At 44.3% G+C, this 22,307-nt stretch overlaps 1 protein-coding gene across 2 annotated transcripts in view; it reads left to right on the top strand.

Moving 5' to 3' along the window:
* The window catches only part of C3H1orf226 (chromosome 3 C1orf226 homolog), a 359,502-nt gene that overhangs the window by 258,988 nt on the left and 78,207 nt on the right, over positions 1-22,307 (top strand). Inside the window, exon 4 of one of the 2 annotated variants that reach the window (XM_061400275.1) lies at positions 183-241. In XM_061400275.1, the coding sequence (XP_061256259.1) occupies positions 183-241 (59 nt within the window). Of the gene's footprint in view, positions 1-167; positions 242-22,307 lie in introns of both variants that reach the window. The other variant, XM_061400264.1, reaches the window with a different exon arrangement.

The raw sequence follows: 22,307 nt of genomic DNA, 5'->3' as shown, positions 1-22,307 counted from the left end.
CCGACCCGATACTTGACATTTTCCACTTGTCCATTTGGAGCAATCCACTCCAGGCCTCTTAGAGGGAACAAGGCCAGAAACAAATGCATGTGTTTGCATAAGCATTAGTAGCTCAGTGTGTGCCCTGGTTCTGTAGCTGAGGACAAGCCTAACTTATTCATTTACAGCTTCTTTTATTGCAGAAAAAGGAGTGGACGTGGGATGAGAGCAAGATGCTGGTGATGCAGGACCCTATCTACAGGTAAGAGCCCAGTCTCCAGGGTCCACCGGTCATCTCTTGGAGCCATCTGTCGGCGCGGTATGTCCAGACAAATAAAAATAAATTTCTCCTTCCCCGTCCTGAGACTTGTTGTTTCTGTAAATGTAAGTACAAGAAGCAAATCTGCCATATCTTTTAGAGAAGAAAATTCTTCTCATAATTGCGCTAGGGGAACTATGAAGGGTTTCCGCTTGACGTTTAATCCAACTCTTTTAGTTGTAACTTGAGACCTTTTCATTTTGTATCAGTTATATTTTAACGGAACTTTCGTGATTGTACGTATGTTGATCAAAATGAGAGAAGTGGGTTTTTCCATTACCCTATGCTTATAATTTCCCACAGATAATCTGCTCTGCCTTTCTGCCCCTTCAGAAACTGAGCATGGATGAGGGGGCTGTGTTCATTTGGGGCAGCCGAAAGTCACAAATAGAGTCCATAGAAATTGCTTGCACGGTGAGGCCGGTGTTCCTACAGAGATTAGATGACTGCCATCCGTGTGTGCTCCGACCAGAGGGGTGCCTGATGGGGATGCATTCACACAGCCGGGGCCTGCTGGGACCCACGCCGGCTCTCGGTTCACCTCTGTCATTGTTCTGTCCCGGGTCTCTGCTGGCCGAGCCCTATCCCCCTCTTCCTCCTTCCTGTTTTTTTTTTTTTTTTCCACTGGGGAGAGGGTATTAGCTATTCCTTTGGGATACGGGGGTTCTAGATTTAAGTTCTGATTTTATCTCCTCTCAAATTACTTGCCTTGGTTGACAAAATGGATTAAGGTTGGAACTCACCTGAGAAGTCTGCATTTATGGTGGCCTTGCCATCTAGATTAAAGGGTAGATAACTGAAATGGAGTTTCCATTCATTCAAACAAATATACGCATTTAGAACACTTGTCCTGGGTACTGTGCTAGGTAATTTAGTAGATGACTAAAATAAGTCCCTTGTTCTTAGGAAGTTTTAGTGAAGTAGGGAAGTGGAATCCTGAGCAAATCCTTGTAGTACAAGACAGTGTGTCTGACAAAATGAATTTCATTCTCTGTGTTTCTTTTGTACTTGTGTTTGTTGAAATAATTGTTATGTGTTACTGCCACTTAAAAATGTATCTTTTACCACTAGACTATGAAGCTCTTATCAGTGAAGAGCTGTGTTCAACTCACTTTCGTATTTCTAGCACCAAGCCTGTGTCTGTTCTCTATGAGGCATTTAGTAAATGTGTGATGGGTAGATGGATAAGTGTATTGAATTAATAATCCAAAAATGAACTTAAGTGTTATGGTGATTCACAGGAGGGAATGATCCCTTTCTACTTAAGTGATAAGGAAAGGCTTCAAGAAACAAGTTGCGTCAGAATGGGGCTTGAAGGATGTGAATGGACAAAGCTTGTCATTTGCACCTTGTGAAAGGAAGAGTTTCTTGGGTTTTACTTTTTACAGTGGCATTATATACACATAAACGTGACCTCTGTGTGGGTGCTGGGCATGAACTTTGCCTTGCCTTTTCCTGGTTTGAAAGAAGAAACTTTCCCCAAAGTTTCATATCCCCAATAAACTGTTGCTTTTATTTATTCTTATAGCAGCTTTATTGAGGTATAATTGACATACAGACATTGAGCATATTTAACATGAATTGTTGGGTAAATTCTGACATATTACATTTGACTTCTAGAGCTGTCACCTCAGCCAAGACACTAAGCATATGTCCCCCCAAAGTCTCCTTGTGCCACGTTGTATCCTTCCCCTCTCATCCTTCCTGCCCCGTCTCCCTCCCTCCTTCCCCAAAGTCCCCAGGCAGCTACTCATCTCCCTTCTGTTATTGGAAATGAGTTTGTGCTCTCTTGAGTTTTGTATAAATAGAATAAAAAGTACATAGTACACAGTGGTACGTGTCCCCCTGCTTTCTCTTGGTCTGGCTTCTTCCGTTTAGCATAATTATTTTAAGGTAATTCCTTGCCGCGGCATGTATCTGTAGCTTATCCCTTTTTATTAGTTGTTTCCCACTGTATGGGCTTCCCAGGTGGCGCTAATGGTAAAGAGTCCACCTGCCAGTGCAGGAGACACGAGAGATGCAGGTTTGATTCCTGGGTCGGGAAGACCACCCAGAGTAGGAAATGGTAACCCACTCTAGTATCTTTGCCTGAAAAATTCCACGGACAGAGGAGCCTGGGCGGCTGCAGTCCACGAGGCCGCAAAGAGTTGGATACGACTGAGCACACTGAGCGCTTCCCACTGTATCGCACAGGTTACTTAGCCATTCACATTTAATGGGCGTTTCGGTGATTTCCAGTTTTTGACTGTTACTGTGAAAACTTCTACAACTGTTGATATACAGTCTTTCTGTAGATATATGTTTTTATCTTTCTTGGGTGCATACTCAGGAGTAGAATGATTATTTGTTAGATGTATGCTGAGCTTCTTTTTAAAGTGAATTTTAAGTGGCTATCTCTTTGGTTGGTGAATCTCAGAGTGACTTTTAAGATATGTCTCTTTTTTTTTTGGCTGCACCATTCTTTATTTATTTACTGGCTGTGTTGTGGGGGCGTGCAGGATCTTAGTTGCTGCTGCTGCTGCTCCTGCTGCTAAGTTGCTTCAGATGTGTCTGACCCTGTGCGACCCCATAGATGGTAGCCCACCAGTCTCTCCCATCCCTGGGATTCTCCAGGCAAGAACACTGGAGTGGGTTGCCATTTCCTTCTCCAGTGCATGAAAGTGAAAAGTGAAAGTGAAGTTGCTCAGTCGTGTCCGACTTTTCTCGACCCCATGGACTGTAGCCTACCAGGCTCCTCTGTCCATGGGATTTTCCAGGCAAGAGTACTGGAGTGGGTCTCCATTTCCTTCTCCAGGATGTTAGTTCCCCTACCAGAAATAGAACCTGCGCCCCCCCGCAGTGGAAGCATAGAGTCTTAACCACTGCACCGCCAGAGAAGTCCCTGTTGAACTTTTTATGAAACGGCCAAACTTATTTCTAAAGCGATTGTACCATTAGTTCCTTCACATCTCTGCCCGCATCTAGTATCATCGGTTGGTTTAGCCCTGCATATTGGCGTAATGTAGTGTCTCATTGTGGTTTTAATTTGCATTTTCCTAGTGAGCAACAATGTTGAGCATCTTTTCATCACATGTGCCATTTGTATATCTTTTGTGAAGCATCTGTTCCAGTCTTTTAGCCCATTTTTAATTTAGGTATTTTGCTTTCTTTTTAATGAATTTTGAGGGTTCCTGATAAGTTTTGGATACATGTCCTTTATCGGATATATGATTTGCAAATATTTTATTCAAGTCTGGGTTGTATTTATGTCAGTAGTGCCTTTTGAAGAAGTTCATATTATATCATTTGTGCTTTTTGATGTCATTTGTAAAAAATCTTTGCTAACTCAAGGTCACAAAGATTTTCTTCTGTGTTCTCTTCTGGAAGCGTTATAATTTTAGACTTTATGTTTAGGTATATGATCTATTTTGAATCAATTTTTAAGTGATGTGAAGAATATATCAAAAGTAATTTGGGGGCGGTTTTGTTTTGTTTTTGCTCTGCAAATGAATGTCCAGTTGTTCCAGGCTCATTTGTTTAAGAGATTGTTCTTTCTCCACTGAAGTACCTTTGTTGAAAATCAGTTATCCGTATCTGTGTGGTTTATTTCAGAACTCTTTAATCTGTTCCATTTATCTAAGTGCCTGTCTTGATACGAGTACCAGAGTGTCTTGATTGCTGTAGCTTAACAATGATTGAACTCAGATAGTCTTAGTCTTCCAACTTTGTTCTTTTTCAAAGATTTCTTCCCAATTAGTGTTAGTATGGTATATCTTTTTCCATTCATTTTTTAGGAAGAAAAATGGGTTTTGGTGGGGAGTAGAAGACATCAAAGAAATCTTAAAGTGAATTTTTCTTTGACCAACCCCCACCTTAAAAAAAAAAAAAAACGCTCCATACAGCAGACTTTTTGGTTGTAGATGTCTTGTGGATATCTTGCTGATGTATCAAAATTTAGCAGCCTGTGTTTATGAACAAAAGAATGGAGTTTTCTTAATGCTATTCCAGTTTGCTAGTTATTTTTCCCCCTCCTATGTTTTTTCCCTCATGTATTAAATTATGTTTTCATCTCTGTACATGTGTGTATATATCTATGTGCTGTGGGTAGATGAAAGAGGACATTTTTCTAAACTGTGTGTGTCCCTTTTTGTCATCAATAAGAACATTTATTATCATGATAATATATAGTAACATTTACAAATGAGCTTTTTCTTGGGTATAATTATTTTCCTGCCCTTAAGGAACCACTCTGGTTGGATTCAGTAGCATTGTTGAGGAATACACAATTGCTATGCCTTTGATTACCATAGCATTCACGTTAGGAAAACTCCTTTATGGTAAAAATGTACTCTTCCTAGTTAAAAGAAATGACTTTGCAGTAATGAAAAGTAATAATGAAGTAATGGAGTTTTTGTTTTTTATTAAGTCAGAGTTTCAGATTAAATCTTTCGCCTCCCTCACATAGAATAATAGAATCATTTTTTAAATTGTGATGAAATATATATATGTGTGTGTCTATATGTGTGTGTATATATATATAAACATAAAGTTTGCCATTCTGTCCACTTTTAGGTATACAAACAAGTGGCCTTCACTACACTGACTGTGTTGTGCAATCAGCTATCTGCTTCCAAGATGTTTTCATAACTCTAAACTTTGCACCCATTAGTTACAAACTCCCTATTCCCTACTCCCTCTCCTTGAACCCCATGTAACTTTTACAGTCATGAGCTTTAAGAGGTTAAAGTACTGTGGTGAACATCTGGTTCATTTCCCCTCCGTTCCAGGATGCCTCTATTTCTCTAAAGTATTTGTTATTATGGCATTCTTCATTCAGTGAAGGCAAATGTCTTTGTTTATGTAATTTTTGTCCATTTATCCTAGCTCTCTTCTCTGGAGCCACACATATATTGATCTTATTTCCCTAAAGTTTCTGAAGCCATTCTTCATTACATTTTTTCCAGACTTCCTAATTTCAAAACATCATATTTCTTCATAAAATATGTCAGAATTTAATATAATGTTCCAGATGCTATCTTAGTATAAATTTAGAGACACAGTTTTATCCTCATGATATAGAGTTTTGCATTTGTTTTTTAAGAATTAGATCATAATATGTTTTATTCATGTGTTAAACAAACTGTGTTAAGTCATACATTGTGGTGGATTTAATTGTTCAGAATCCTTAGGATATTCACAGTAATTGCTTTCAATCAAGATTTTTTTTACCCTTTCTTTATTTCTGAAGTTTTCTGCTTTATTTTTTAGCCTAAGTACATAACTTTATATACACTATTGTTAAATTAGATGCATTTCATTTGAACCTATTATTTAGAACTTTTGGATACTTGTGAATCCTGGAAGCAGGTAACTATGACTGATGGCATGACAGATTTGTTATAGGATTTAGGGTCAGGAAGATCCCCTGGAGAAGGAAATGGCAACCTATTCCAGTATTCTTGCCTGGAGAATCCATGGACAGAGGAGGCTTGCAGGCTACAGTCCTTAGGGTCTCAAAGAGTTAGACACGACTGAGCGACTAACATTTTAGACCTACACAATAATGGCAGGAGCCGGGAAGTAAAAGGTCCGAAAAGGACCAAGGCGGTCATGAGCCAGTCCTGGTGTGGGTTAGAAGTCAGAGCATGCAGGATGCTAGGAGCTTTCGTATGCTAGAGTGGAATCGTGACAGGGACAGGCATGGATGTCTGTGGGAGCCTATTGGCCCTTGATGGCTGCTGCCTTTGAGTCTGCAGTTGCAGCTCCTGATGGCAGTCCTCAGTTCACTGTGGTTCTGCAGGGCTGGTAGTTATGAAGGAGAGCCAGATACGGGGCACTGAAGAGTGAGGGCAAATCACAGCTCACTAGTACCTCCATGTTCATCCTTTCCTGCCTCGAATGCATAATGACATTCAGAGCATTATTGCTACTTCGTCTCAGCCTCCTGCTGCTGCCGCTGCTAAGTCGCTTCAGTTGTGTCTGACCCTGTGTGACCCCATAGACGGCAGCCCACCAGGCTCCCCGTCCCTGGGATTCTCCAGGCAAGAACACTGGAGTGGGTTGCCATTTCCTTCTCCAGTGTATGAAAGTGAAAAGTGAAAGTGAAGTCGCTCAGTCGTGCTGGACTCCCAGCGACCCCATGGACTGCAGCCTACCAGGCTCCTCCATCCATGGGATCTTCCAGGCAAGAGTACTGGAGTGGGGTGCCATTGCTCAGCCTCCTAAAGCCCCACAAATTTCTGTTGTGAGCAGTCCTCAACTGTGGTTCTGCAGGGAAGGGAATGCTGAGATACATAGTTGTAGCCTTGCTGAATGGGTTAACTGTCCCTCTTCATTTTCTGTTAAGTGAAATTTTAATATTTTCATCCAAGTCATTGATAAGACTGTTGAATAAAATGGGGAAGCCTGGAAAATGAAGATTTCATGTTTTTATTTTTCCTCTATTTTCACTTCTTTAGGTAATATGCCTATTTTACCTTTTCTGATTTAAAGGGCATACTCATTAGAAAAGAATGCTTAAAAATGGCACTGGAGTGGCTATACTGTTATGGAAGTCACTGTGCTTTTGAATCTGTTTTCCCTGCCTTGATGTCTTCTGCCTTTTAAGATTTATTGGGCACTGACAGAATTTACATATTTGATTTTAAAAGTCTCTAGGACATTTATGTTCGTCATATTAGGGATCAGATTGTCAAACATGTAAAAAAATATATATATTTTAAATCAGAGGAAGTAAATTAATCAAACCTGAAGTTTTCAGGAGCCAGACTGGAAGTAATTCTCCAGTTTTGAGTATAAAGGATCAAGCCAGGTATGTCCCCCATCCCCAAAGAGTTTCTAGTCATTCCCCAGAAATGGCATTAATTAACATGCAAGCAGTTGGTGAGATGATTAGAAGTTAGAGGAAGTGCATTCTAGTTTTGACCCTCCACATGGAGCTGTGCTCTGATTTTGAGCAAGCCAGGTAAATTATTCAAGGCTAACTGGGGCGGGAAGAGAGAATGCGTGGAGAGCTGATGTGTGTTGCTGGTCGTCGTGCAAGGCCCTGAGGAAAGCAGCATTTTGTCTGGGTCTAACTGGGAGACAGGTCTCACACAGTGTTTTAAATAGGAGAAGGATTATGAAGAATTACTAAGCTATAACAAAATAGGACCTTCAAGATGCAAAGAGCAATTCTAAGAGTCCTCTAGGGCTGAAGGAGAGTATTTGTACTCACATTTTGTGGTGCAGGATGTGGCGTACCATCTGAATGGCAGAGAGGCTCACGGGGTTGCCTCTGCCAGAGCTTGTCCCCAGTTGCTGGGAAAATAGGAAGCAATCCTCAGGGGCCGGGTGCATGAGAAGTGCACCTGGTAGGTGGGCGCACAGAGGGAGTAGGGGTGTCGTTGTGGATGGGGGCTTGGCATGGTCAGGACCTTCATGGGTGGGTGGGACTCAGCCAGCCACAATGGGAACCTGAGCTCACTGAAGAGCTATATTCTGGGCTTGTGGCTGGGACAGACCACCAGCAAGAGAAGCCCATTCCTCCTGCAGTGTCCTTCCATTGTACAGAGAAATTCAAACAGCCTGCTCAGGGTAAAGGAGTGAATACATAAAGGAATTCTGCCCATTATCACAGAGCATGTGTTGAAAGGGCAAGAAATTGATAACTGGTACAAGCAGTAGTTCCTACCTTTAAATCTAGAGTCGGGTGAGGTTTGATGTATGTGTTCCTCAGTCTTAACAGCTATGAGTGGTAGAATCTGTCATTCCCATTCTTAAGATGAAGATACTGAGCTTCAGAGACATTAGAAGTTTTCCATGATCACATAATTAGTAGGTCGGCGAACTGCCTGTCTCCTGAGCGTCTGTCCTTTGTATCTGCTGCTCCACTCAGTACTGTACACCTCTCAAAACAAGCACATTCATTTAGTTGCCTTCTTGGTTTTGCTGTTATCATTTCAAACTCATAGATCACAATTCAGGACATTTTGGAGGATGCCAAAAAACTAGATTTTAAGGTGAATGAAATGTATTCTCTCTTAGGGATTGATAAACCTGTTCTCTGATACTTGGGGGTTTCTTGGGAAATCAAGCACCCCATGTAGCTTGTTTAACTTAGTGAACAATCAAGAGTTTAAATGATCAAGCCAGACATGATTAAGGAATGATGAATATCCTGAGATTCAGGAAGCATATCAAATTACAAGCAAGGTAAAGAAAAATTCTTTTTTTTTTTTTTAAATAAGGAATAAAACTCTATTGTCTCATAGTAATGAAACTACAGAATGTGGAAGATAACTATCTTAAAACAATCTGGAGGAGAAAAAAAATATTGCCTACAAAGGAACATAATTAGGCTGACAGCAAAAATGGAAGACAAAAGATAGTGAATTGTCTTCTAGTACATGGAGAGTCAAGTGCTGAAGCTTAGAGAAGTGCTTCTTTAATACTTTCTTATTAGAGTAAGTATATTACAACAGTAAAGTAGAAAACATCCTAGGCAACATTTCGGAAGGCTTGAAAAGGAAGGAAAAGAGTATCCATTCTGAAAGGAGAGTAAAGGCAGAAGACAGGCTGGTGTTTGAGATGAAGTTCGTAGTGAGTTCTACAAGAGCATTGTCATTAGAGAGACTGGGGCAGAGTCTGCCAGTGAAAGAAAGAAGAACCGTGGTGTGATGAATTGGTGCTCACCTGTGAGATCAAACAAAAAACTACGTTTTTAAAGGAGGAGATAGCAACACCTTTATAAAGGGAGAAGGAAAGGATCTGGTAGGGATTTAAGATAGTTTTTTAAGTGTTATTTTGAAAAGGAATTAGTTACTATCCTAGTTTAGGATATATAGATACATAAGATAGACTGAACGGTAATTGATTACTCTGTTGTTCTGTGGAGCTGAAAAGCTCTCTCAGAATTCTTACAGATGGCTCTCCAAAATCCATGTTGACCCTCCAAGATCCGATGGAGACCTCCCAGATACAGACAGTTCTGTTTTATGAGCTCCTTTCTTTCAAACCTTCACACACCCAAGTCCTGAACTCAAACCCTTCGCTGCATTGTTGCTGGATTATGGAGGGGTGCTGAAATAGGAAGGGTCCTGAAGGGTGAGGGAGTGATGAGCAGACCTGGAGCTGGTGCTTTGCTTTTGTTACATACCTATCTCTTATGTCCTTCTCATTTGTGATTTACAAGGGACAAGGGTGACTGTGTGCATCTTCCCATATTATTTTTTCTAAGGATGAGTGTTCTCTCCTTCAGCCTCCCATTGTGTGAGTTTCTTGAGGGGCCTCTACTAAACTGGGAAAACTGATAACCAGGAATTTAGAGGCAGCCCAGCCTATCCATCTCTACTTAACTTCTTTTGTATCATTTCTGGGCCAGCCCATCTGAAAGGTCTGAGTGTCCATCATCCTGTCATGAGTGATGTTTCATGTAGAGCTGATATTTTTATTCCCTCCAGCTCCAGAACCTTTCACAGACAGTGTCTTTTTATACATATGCATGAGTAGGAATTACTCATCCAATTTTATGCATGGAGACACTTATGAACTAAGAAAGGGAAGGAAAATCCTTCATTCTGTCTGGCTTCATTTAGTTCCCCAGGGCTGCTCTGCACTCCATTTTGAGTCCCGGGTAGAAATTCCACTCGCTGAGGTGCCAAAACCTTTCACTACCTGTCCGTTCTGTTGGTACATCCTCACTCTCCTTAGGTGACACCCGTCTTCTCTGAGGCTCCTCTGATTGCCTCCTTCTCTTCGAACTTCTTCGTGCCATTGCCGGCTGCCCTCTGCCCCTTGCCTGTCTGTTTCAGACCCATCTTCACTTGTTTCTTCAGCTCCATGAGCACTCCTACCCTTGTCCCCAGCCACTCCGTCTCTTTCCACGGGCTGGCTCCCCATCTCTCCCTGGCTATACTTTCAACTGTCCTGAAGTAGCCCCCCTCATCCTGCTAACCCCATTCAAGGGCACAACTTCTGTCAACTCTCGCCTTCCTCCCAACCTCTGAGCATGTTTTCACCAGTGCCTGCCGTCCTGCAGCTCCTTGCAGACTGACACTGATTTCCATCACTTCGCAAAAGTCACTCCCTCCGCGTTCATTGCTGGTGCTATCCACGTCTCCAGATGCACCAGCATTTTTTCGGTTCTGATGCCGCGCCACTTCTCTTCCTCTGTGTCTCCTCGTTTCATTTTTTCCTGCCTTCTTTTGTTTGCTTTCAACCCTACATAGTTATGTGCATTTTTTGTCCCATGCCATTCTTTATCTTTCCTTAAAAGCAAGTTCTGCTGTTTAATCATCACAGGCTGATGAACTCCCTTGTGCTTCTGAGCAGTTCAGTCGCTCAGTCGTGTCCGAGTCTGTGACCCCATGAATTGCAGCACGCCAGGCCTCCCTGTCCATCACCAACTCCTGGAGTTCACTCAGACTCACGTCCATCAAGTCAGTGATGCCATCCAGCCATCTCATCCTCTGTCGTCCCCTTCTCCTCCTGCCCCCAATCCCTCCCAGCAGCAGAGCCTCTTCCAATGAGTCAACTCTTCGCATGAGGTGGCCAAAGTACTGGAGTTTCAGCTTCAGCATCATTCCTTCCAAAGAACACCCAGGGCTGATCTCCTTCAGAATGGACTGGTTGGATCTCCTTGCAGTCCAAGGGACTCTCAAGAGTCTTCTCCAACACCACAGTTCAAAAGCATCAATTCTTCGGCGCTCAGCATTCTTCACAGTCCAACTCTCTCACATCCATACACGATCACTGGAAAAACCATAGCCTTGACTAGACGGACCTTTGTTGGCAAAGTAATGTCTCTGCTTTTGAATATGCTATCTAGGTTGGTCATAACTTTCCTTCCAAGGAGTAAGTGTCTTTTAATTTCATGGCTGCAGTCACCATCTGCAGTGATTTTGGAGCCTAAAAGGATAAAGTCTGACACTGTTTCCACTGTTTCCCCATCTATTTCCCTTGTGCTTAGGAAGGCTCAATAAACTCCTAGGATAGACCGTGAGCCTCCAGCAAGGGACTGCTGACATGTAATTCATTCTCTGGCTCTGTGTCCAATGCTCGGGTTACCACACACTTCCAAAACCTTCCTTCTCTCCTTCCTCTTCATTTCTTTGACTCCAGAGTCAGAGTCATCTGCACTGTGTAGAAAGCACCAGGAATGCCAAAACAGATAAGGCGCAGCTTGTCTCCTCAAGGTCCTCACAGTGACTCTTCTTTTCTATGACAGCTTTAAGGCTCAGGGGAATATGCCTGACGTAGGAGCTTTACAGTGACCAAATGATACGTGTTTGTTGCTAAAAATAAAACCATGACAGAGTTTTATCAAGGAAAAAGTCAAATGCCCTTCCCTCAACATTTGTTCCTTCTAGTGCCACTCTATACGCAAATGTAGACACTCAGGTATTGTTTTCAAAATTTGATATTCTGGGTATTCCTCTGTTCCACCACGAGTCTGTTTTTCTCTCAGTGATGTGTCAGGAACTTGCTTCCACATCTGTACTTACTGTCTTCCCATGAGGGCTTTGATTCAGAGTTCCAAAGTCAATGTGATGTTTTAGGGTAACCAGTGTGAGGTGGAATGCAACACACCCCAGATGTGAAGAGATCGTATCAGGGAAGTGACCCAGGGAAAGATAGCCCAGTAATCTGAGGCTAATAGGAAGAATGTCCAAATAAAAGTGGTGGTAGCACCACACAGCATAGAGAGGGGAAGGCCTGTGAACTGTTGTAACCCTGGATCATTCAGACTAGGGACAGCCTGGATATTGAGAGTAATTAAGAGAATCGTCTTGCTTAAGGAGCAGGGGGAGAAAAAGATGCCCAGTGACTTCAGCTTGAATCTTGGGTAGTTTTACCTTTGCTTCCTGCCTCTGGTGGATCCCACTTGATGATTAAATTCAATCATGGCAAAAGGGTGGAAGTTTTGTCATGGTGACGCTTAGGCCTGAGCTCCACAGAAGCGGCAACCACACCTCTTTTGTGTATTACTGTACCCTGGTGCCTGGAAGGATTCTGTCTACGTAGTAGGTGCTCAGTAAATACCGCATGTCCAAGCTAGTGCAGGCTTGATTCCCTTGTTGGCTGCACTAAAACATTCATTTCAAAATGGCTATGTAGTCTGCTTATCCTCTTGGTGGCCTTATTCTCTACCCTTCTTTTTTTTTTTTTAATTTTTTTGATGTGGACCGTTTTAAAAGTCTTTATTGAATTTAATACAATACTGTCTCTGTGTTACATTTTGGTATTTTGGCGGCGAGGCACATGGGATCTTAACTCCCTGGCCAGGGATGGAACCCACACCCCCTGCCTTGGAAGGTGAAGTCTTAACCAGTGGACTGCCCTTCTTAATGGCCAGCAGCACAGCCTCAGTGAGGCGCAGAGGCAGCAGAGAGTGAATAGGTGTGCACGGCAGAAGACTGAAAGCCACCGGCACGATCAAAGTTAAAAGCCCTGGATCAATCTCTCTGTGCCAGGCCTTAGAGGGTATCTTTTACACTAATGATCATGGAAAATTCAATTAGGCCGTGTTTAGAAAGCTTCACATAATTAAACACTGTCTACCAGGGAGGGAATTTCCCTGCGGAGGAAGAACCTGGGGAACAGGGAAACCAGGCCTGGTCCCAGTTCTGTTACTAAACGACTGCCTGGTTTCAAATGCTGTTATTATGTGCTTCCTGTGTTTCTCTTTGAATACATAAAGAGAATCAGTTTAGAATTTGTGCAGAGCATTAAAGAGTCTCAGATAGGATAGTATGTGCAAATAACACCAGCCCCTCTCTGCTTGCCTTCTCTCCTTGCTGCCAAGTAGGCACTTGCCTGGTTTTCTGTTGAATGGTCTTGACCTTTCATGGGACACAGATACCTTTCACAATATGGTGAGGACTGGATTCTCTGCCTTGAAAAATTAATTCCTCTTCATACTTGCAAGATTTTGATTTGTTTTTTGACAATTTATGGACCCCATAGCCCTGAGGTTTATGAATTCCAAGGTAAGACCCCTGATGCCACCAAGCACTATAAACCTCTCTGAATATATTGCATCTTAAGCTAGGAAGGTTTATAACTGGTAGTCCTCCTGTAGGAGCAGAAGTAAACAAACCAGTTTAACTGTCGTAATGATTTAATGCTTGAATGATTGACAGATATTACTTTAGCTTCCCAGGAGGTATTTGCATGTTGTTAGAGGAGCTGTCTTACTCAGAACAAACCAGTTTTGTGTTGGTAGGTTTCAGACCGTGTAAAGGGAAAGGATTTGTGTAGGAGGAGACCTTGTGGTGCTTGAGCGTCCTGGATTTGCGTGGATATGGGGAAGTTGGTGCAGGGTCTGTGTTTCACTCTAGTGTGTGAGGATTATTGTGTGACCAGCCTTAATACCAAAAATGAGTAAAGAGAGACTACTCTTGATTTGGAGCTATAGCCCCTGTCAGATTAGCCCTTAATATTAATAGATAGTCTCTAGGATTGCTGCAGACAGAATCACAGCTCACCCCACAGTGGCAGCTGGACATGCTGCCTGCACACCAGCCTAGAGACTGTATTGCAGCACCTGGTCCTCCAGCCTGCCTAGGAAGCTCCCCATGGGCCCCTCCTCATGTCCTGGCGCAGTTTGGAGGAAGGGTGGCGGGGTCTCACCTCTAAATGTATAGCCATGGTGAGTATAAGAGCATAGCCATGGTGAGCCTGGTCTTCCTTTCTGGTAGCACCGACCTCAAACTGTGGAGGTGAGGCTGACTAGGGGATCCAGAGGGCAATGCATAGAATTCAGGAAATTTGCCTTGGAAAAAGCTAAACTGTCTGTGAGTCCCCACATCCTTTATCAGGAATCTCTGAGAAGCAGTTATTGAGTTATACAGCCTTTCCTGTTTGCTGGCGGCAGTTATAATCAAACTGTGATTAATCGCGTTCCCAGTGTTTGGTTAACATTCAGTTCAGTTCAGTTCAGTCGCTCAGTCATGTCTGACTCTTTACGACCCCATGAATCGCAGTATGCCAGGCCTCCCTGTCCATCACCAACTCCTGGAGTTCACTCAGACTCACATCCATCAAGTCAGTGATGCCATCCAGCCATCTCATCCTCTGTCGTCCCCTTCTCCTCCTGCCCCCAATCCCTCCCAGCATCAGAGTCTTTTCCAATGAATCAGCTCTTCGCATGAGGTGGCCAAAGTACTGGAGTTTCAGCTTTAGCATCATTCCTTCCAAAGAAACCCCAGGGCTGATCTCCTTCAGAATGGACTGATTGGATCTCTTTGTAGTCCAAGGGACTCTCAGGAGTCTTCTCCAACACCACAGTTCAAAAGCATCAATTCTTCGGCGCTCAGCTTTCTTCACAGTCCAACTCTCACATCCATACATGACCACTGGAAAAACCATAGCCTTGACTAGACGGACCTTTGTTGGCAAAGTAATGTCTCTGATTTTCAATATGCTATCTAGGTTGGTCATAACTTTCCTTCCAAGGAGTAAGTGTCTTTTAATTTCATGGCTGCAGTCACCATCTGCAGTGATTTTGGAGCCCAAAAGGATAAAGTCTGACACTGTTTGCACTGTTTCCCCATCTATTTCTCATGAAGTAATGGGACCGGATGCCATGATCTTTGTTTTCTGAATGTTGAGCTTTAAGCCAACTTTTTCACTCTCCACTTTCACTTTCATCAAGAGAGTTTTGAGTTCCTCTTCACTTTCTGCCATAGGGTGGTGTCATCTGCATATCTGAGGTTATTGATATTTCTCCTGGCAATCTTGATTCCAGCTTGTGCTTCATGCAGCCCAGCGTTTCTCATGATGTACTCTGCATGTAAGTTAAATAAGCAGGGTGACAGTATACAGCCTTGATGTACTCCTTTTCCTATTTGGAACCAGTCTGTGTTCCATGTCCAGTTTTAACTGTTGCTTCTGGTTAACATTGCTGCATGTCAGATTCCTAGTCATCCTTCAAGGTTTATTTTAAATATATGTCATGCCCACAGTAGGGATCTAATTTCTATTTCTCCTATGGAGCCTAGGACTCCAAGGCTACATCATCCTTAAGTTCATTCTTGTGCTATAGTTGTTTACCTGTCATATTTTTTAGAAGGAGCTGTATCTTATTTACCTTTATGTCTCCTTGACTATTGTCTTGTACATAATCATATATTTTTATTAAATCAAATTGATTTCTTTGTAAATCTTTACAAAATTCCCAGAAAGTGGGTACACTCATTCTATAGACCTTTATCCAGAATTGGATGGATGAATGGACGGACAGACAGATGAAGCAACCAACCTGCAGATGTTTGTTGAGCCCTGAATGTGACTCATATGTAAAGGTATTTGGGAAAGGTGACAAAAAGTGTTAACATTAGAACTTCAGGATGTATGTTCTGATAGGAGATAATGAACTGCACACAGATGACTATTGAAAAGGCATCCCTGCAGTTGAGAACACTGAGAAATGAAGTGGCTTTGTTCAGCTTTGGAAATTTGGAAAACTCAGCAGTGGCCACAGAACTGGAAAAGATCAGTTTTCATTCCAATCCCAAAGAAAGGCAATGCCAAAGAATGTCCAAACTGTCACGCAATGGCAGTCATCTAACACGCTAGCAAAGTAGTGCTCAAAATTCTCCAAGTGAGGCTTCAACAGTATGTGAACCGAGAACTTCCAGATGTTTAAGCTGGATTTAGAAAAGGCAGAGGAACTAGAGATTAAAGTGCCAACATCCTTTGGATCATCAAAAAAGCAAGAGAGTTCCAGAAAAACATGTACTTCAGCTTTATTGACTATGTCAAATCTTTTGACTGTGTGGATCACAACAAACTGTGGAAAATTCTTAAATAGATGAGAATACCAGACCACTTGACCTGCCTTCTGAGAAATCTGTATGTAGGTCAAGAAGCAACAGTTAGAACTGGACATGGAACAACAGACTGGTTCCAAATAGGAAAAGAAGTACATCAAGGCTGTATATTGTCACCCTGCTTATTTAACCTATATACAGAGTACATCATGTGAACTGCCAGGCAGGATAAAGCACAAGCTGAAATCAAGATTGCCGGGAGATAGATCAATAACCTCAGATATGCAGATGACACCACTTTTACGGGAGAAAGTGAAGAGGAACTAAAGAGCATCTTGATGAAAGTGAAAGAGGAGTGTGAAAAAGCTGGCTTAAAACTCAGCATTCAAATAGCTAAGATCATGGCACCCGGTCCCATCACTTCATGGCAAATAGATGGGGAAACAATGGAAACAGTGACAGACTTTATTTTCTTGGGCTCCAAAATCACTGCAGATGGTGATTGAAGCCATGAAATTAAAAGACGCTTGCTCCTTGGAAGAAAAGCTATGCCCAACCTAGACAGCAATTAAAAAGCAGAGACATTGCTTTGCTGACAAAGGTTCATCTAGTCAAAGCTATGGTTTTTCCAGTAGTCATGTATGAATGTGAGAGTTGGACCATAAAGAAAGCTGAGCACCAAATAATTGATGATTTTGAACTGTGGAGTTGGAGAAGATTCTTGAGAGTCCCTTGGACAGCCCAGAGATCAAACCAGTCCATCCTAAAGGAGATCAGTCCTGAATATTCACTGGAAGGACAGATGCTGAAGCTGAAACTCCAATACTTTGGCCACCTGATGCCAAGAACTGATTCATTGGAAAAGACTCTGATGCTGGGAAAGATTGAAGGCAGGAGGAGAAGGGGCCAACAGAAGACGATATGTTTGGATGGCATCGCTGACTCAGTGGACGTGAGTTTGAACAAGCTCTGGGAGTTGGTGATGGACAGGCAGGCCTAGCGTGCTGCAGTCCATGAAGTCGCAAAGAGTCAGACACGACTGAGTGACTGAACTGAACTGTTCACTCCGCTCTTGGAAAGCCCAACATCTCTCCATGCGGTGAGATTAACCACAAAACGAGGCTGCCTTTGCACATAGACCCACTCCCCGCCTTAAGTTGGCCGTGGATGCTGGCCCATCCTCTTTTATTTCTGTGTAGTTGGCTCTTTGCTTGAGGGATCCATGGTCTTCTTCTGACTATCTTGGTCTTTGACTTTAACTCTTGTCCAGTTTGTCTCATAACTGGAGGGTGAGTGGGTGATAGGAGAGGGTTGATTTGAGAAATGAAGCCATAATGAACAGTAAATGTGTTCATCTTGTTTTTTGGTGATGGTCCCAGTAAAAGCTGTTTTGGAGGGGAAGAGCCTCAGAAAGGCAACCTCTGATGCTCATGATCTGCACTTGAGCTCATTGTCCCTCATTGTCTCCTCTTAGAATGTAATCAGTAGTTAAGGATGACACTAACTGCTGGAGGTGGTGAGGTGCTGCTGATGCTTTTTCTTCCAAAGTTGGAGTGGCTATCTGGAGAGTAGCCTGTGGTTGGATCTGCCTATCCCTACTCCCAAACACTGATAACAAAAGAAAAAATATGTATATGTGTGTGCGCACGCTCATATGTGTGTGTGTATATATATATATACACACACACACACATGCACACACATCTATTTTTAATGTCTGTGTATATGTGTGTTAAGAAGTATTTTTTTATATTAAAAAAGCCAAATCCCTCTCAACTGCCTTTGTTCATTGATGGGAAGGGCAAAACCCTGAGGAAACAATGAAGCTGGTCAGATTCCTTAGCAGACAAAGAAGAATTTGATTGACAAGCTAAATGTATGAGTGAAACTGCTGCTGCTGCTGCTACTAAGTCGCTTCAGTCTGACTCTGTGCGACCCCATAGACGGCAGCCCACCAGGCTCCCCGTCCCTGGGATTCTCCAGGCAAGAACACTGGAGTGGGTTGCCATTTCCTCCTCCAATGCATGAAAGTGAAAAGTGAAAGTGAAGTCGCCCAGTCAAGTCCGACTCTTAGCGACCCCATGGACTGCAGACTACCAGGCTCCTCCGTCCATGGGATTTGCCAGGCAAGAGCACTGGAGTGGGGTGCCATTGCCTTCTCCATGAGTGAAGCTGCAAGTGCTCATAAACCAGGTCCCCAGAGAGCTTTTAGTGTCCCTAGCTAGGTCTCCTTCCTCACCCTCCATGTATTTACATGAAACCCTTCCTCAGTCTGTCAGAGCCAGGATGAATTCATTTGTATCTCCTAAGAAGATTACAGCAAAATGTTTCTGACTGCACATGCTTTCCTGTTGACCCATGTCCTGGGGAAAAGAAAGTAAGTTAATGGACAGTAAAATGTGGGTCTGGACTAGGTTGCTTAGATGGTAAAGAATCTGCCTGCAAAAAGAAGGCAATGGCATCCCACTCCAGTACTTTTGCCTGGAAAACCCCATGGACGGAGGAGCCTGGTGGGCTGCAGTCCGTGGGGTTGTGAAGAATCGGACACGACTGAGCGACTTCACTTTCACTTTTCACTTTCATGCACTGGAGAAGGAAATGGAAGCCCACTCCAGTGTTCTTGCCTGGAGAATCCCAGGGACGGGGGACCCTGGTGGGCTGCCATCTATGGGGTCACACAGAGTCGGACACGACTGAAGCCACTTAGCAGCAGCAGCAATATGGCAGACCCGGCTTCGATCCCTGGATTGGGAAGATCCCCTGAAGGAGGGGATACCTACCCACTCCAGTATTCTTGCCTGGAGGATTCCATGGACAGAGGAGCCTGGTGGGCTGTAGTCCATGGGGTCGCAAAGAGTCAGACAGTACTGAGTGGCTAACACGTTCACTTTCTGGAACAGGTGAAAGAGCCTCTGCTTTTAATCAAGACTCTACTAAACAGCTGTACTGATCTCTTGCCTCAGCCAGTCTCATTCCTCCTACTTCCAGGTCAGGCTCAACTCTCTGCCAGGAAAGGGCCTGGCTGCATGAGAAAGGCCACACAGGAAGGGGAGAGGGAGCCCAGCCAGGGGTCCATACCACCCTGTGCGGCACCCAGTTGGTGCCCTCTTGACTCAGAGGAGACACTGCTGTCTCTTCCCCAAGTTGGACCCCATCTTGTGCTGTCTCTGTTTCTTGAGCCATCATTTTTTCTGTATTTCCCCTCAATCTGGAGGCTGTTTCTGCTTTGTTCCTTTTTTAGCCTATAAGTAGACTCAGGTTCCACCATCTGAAAAAAAAGATACTTCCACAGCCTGCCTTCCTATCTTGCTCTTTCCCTGCCAGGCTCTTGGGAATGATCGCATTTGCTGTATATATTTCCAAACCCCACTCATTTTTCAGCTCATTATAATTGGGCTTCCTGTGCACTCTATGAACGCTGCCCTTGCTCAGGTCACCAGGGATATCTTCGTTGCTGTTGTAAGTGTCTGGCTCCTTTCTGTCCTCCTGTCTAGAGCACCCAGCGCCTCGGACCTTTTCCTCCTGGAGCCTTTCTCCTCCCCCAGCTTCCATGGTGGTTTTCTCTTGTTCCTCTTCTGCTCTCCTGGCCTTTTCCTGCTCTATTTTCTTTTTCTGATTCCCCCTGTTCTGCCTTCCATTTAAATGGATACTGTTAAGTAGGATTCTCTCAATGATGTTTGCTCTTATTCTTCTGGCTTCTCTGGGGATCTCATATTTTCCATGGCTTTAGCCACCCTCTGAGTCCCGGAGACTCCTAAGTCTTGCCTGTCTCCTTGATCCCTTGTTTCCAGTTGTCTCGTAGGCAAGTTCGTCTGAGTTCTTTGGTGGCTCCTCAGAGTTGAGCTTCGAGCCACGCTCCGCTTCTTTCTTCCCTGTACCCTCAACTTTTTCCTTGTTCTGAGCCCCTTGCCCTAGTTAGTGTTTAATCCAGCCATCAAGTCACCCAAGTTACAGAACTCAGAATCTTCTCTCCCCACCTCCATTTTCTCACACCCAGAGAAACAAGCCCTGCCACTGCCTTAGTTAGACCTGCAGCTTTTCTTGGCTGGACTCAGGTTGACCAGGCTGGCTGCACAGCCTGCGCACTGCAGGCTATACCCGTCCCCCTCGCCTGTGCTTGGCCCCTGACTTACCTACACTCCAGTTGCGTGACAGCCCCCGTGTTTGTGGATGACAAAACTAAAACCTGAGGATTGAAAGACTCACCCATTGTCTCAGTTGTAAGCAGCAGAGCAGGGCTTTGAGTCCAGTTCTGACTGGCAAGCCTGGGTGCAGATTCTTCCTCTTCCCACAGACATTCCATGTTGTGGTAATTTCTTTATTGGCCTCCCTTCTGCTCCTATACTCCTCAGTCTGCCCTGCACACCACCAACTACATCATCCCCTGCTCAGACCTCCCTCTGTGCCCTGAACCCCGGAGGTGCAGCTCCACAGCAGACCCTGGCCTGACCCTGTGTTCCCCTCTCTTGACAGCCCTCCAGCATGTCTGTGTCCCGGTGCCTGGGCACACTGCGGTGATCGTGACCCCATGCCTTTCTCTGCGTTGTTTCCCTCGCAGAGACCCTTCTCCCTCCTGTGATCTGTGATGGTAGCTTCTCTTTGCTCCTTCCTCCAGGTCTGCTGCCCGCAGTGTGAGGTGCCAGGGAGGCCTGTGTGTGTGGACTGCATCAGCAGGCTTCTTCACTGTCAGGAGGGTTGCTGCCTTCCAGGCACACTGTTCTTTCTCTCTCTGGGTTCTTGGGACCTCTCACTGCCCTGCCCTGTTGGCCTTGGGGTGCTGAGGGCCCCCAGGGCTGCTGTATTATCCTCTGGGGGTTCCCTGCACTCTGCCTTCATCTTTGTAAATCCTCCCTAATAGACTCTCTGCTGCTGCTGCTAAGTCACTTCAGTCGTGTCGGACTCTGTGCGACCCCATAGACCGCAGCCCACTAGGCTCCCTTGTCCCTGGGATTCTTCAGGCAAGAACACTGGAGTGGGTTGCCGTTTCCTTCTCCAGTGCATGAAAGTGAAAAGTGAAAGTGAAGTCGCTCAGTCCCATCCGACTCTTTGCAACCTCTTGGACTTCAGCCTACCAGGCTCCTCCATCCATGGGATTTTCCAGGCAAAAGTACTGGAGTGGGGTGCCATTGCCTTCTCCAAGACTCTCTGCAGATGACTCAAAGTATCTGTTTCTTGCCAGGACCTAGACTGATGTGTTCCCCATGCCACCGTCCCTGCCACCCCCAACGTGTTCCTTAAGAAGGCACTTGGGCAGCAGCTCCTCACCGCTCCCCGCAGCCCCACGGTGGGTAGCTTTCCTGGCTACAGGCTGGCGGCTGCGTTGTCCTCCATAAGCGTGTCCACAACGCTGTGTTCTGCTGTCCTGCACTTGTCTCACCCCATCAGCATACTCTGAGCTCTTCAAGGACAGGCTCTGAAACTGCTCAGTTCTATATCCCAAGAGAGTCTGATATCGGGCAGGAAAAGAGCTGGATACAGAGCAAGATGTATGCTTCTGAGAATAAAAGTTATGCAGAACCACCCAAAGGCACTGGCCCTCAACATCTGCTTTTGGGTGGCAGGAAGACAGACAATAAGAGAATTTCTGGCATACAGCAGACAAGCCAACCAAACCTCGCTGCCTCAGGCCTCCCAACTCACCCCTTTCCCAGACTTATTAAATAAAAATAAAAGACCATTAAAATGTGATTGGAAATTGAAATGAGGTCAAATATGAGTCAGTTCATTTTTTTTAAGGTATGTTAGTGACCTAGAAGTAAAGATACATGGTCCTTTATAGTTTAAAAGAAAGACAGAAAGAAACTAGATTCTGATGGAGAGGAGGTTGTCCGAGGATAAATCACAGTGATTCAGCGGTTTTCCTGGGGACGTGTGTGAGAATTAGGGATGTTGACCCCTGGAGTGAACACCCGCCCTGGGCTCCCTGGCTTGTTCTCTTATCCTCAGTTCCTGGGAGGAGGTGCCTTCAGGTGAGCTGTGACTCAGACCTCCTCTGGTGTAGCATCTGGCGTCATCAGGCAAGCAGGTCAGGGCAATCAGAGGAAGAAAAATACTAGGGAAGAGGAGTACCTGGCAATGTCAGCCAGGCCCAGCCTGCCATGCTCCGAGCCCTGGGTAGGGAGATGCTTTCTCTTCATTTCCTGTCATGTGTTAGCAAGTGGCCTGAGGGTAAGGGATTAGAGCCGAAAACAGGGGTGTGTTACGGAGTGAGTCCCTGGTCCTTTGAACAGACTAAGAACAGCCTACCTTTGGACAGACTAAGATGTTCTTAGGACATT

This window comes from Bos javanicus, chromosome 3, assembly GCF_032452875.1.
Source record: "Bos javanicus breed banteng chromosome 3, ARS-OSU_banteng_1.0, whole genome shotgun sequence".
In the NCBI taxonomy this organism is placed as follows: Eukaryota; Metazoa; Chordata; class Mammalia; order Artiodactyla; family Bovidae; genus Bos; species Bos javanicus.
This window is presented reverse-complemented; position numbering and strand designations above follow the sequence as displayed.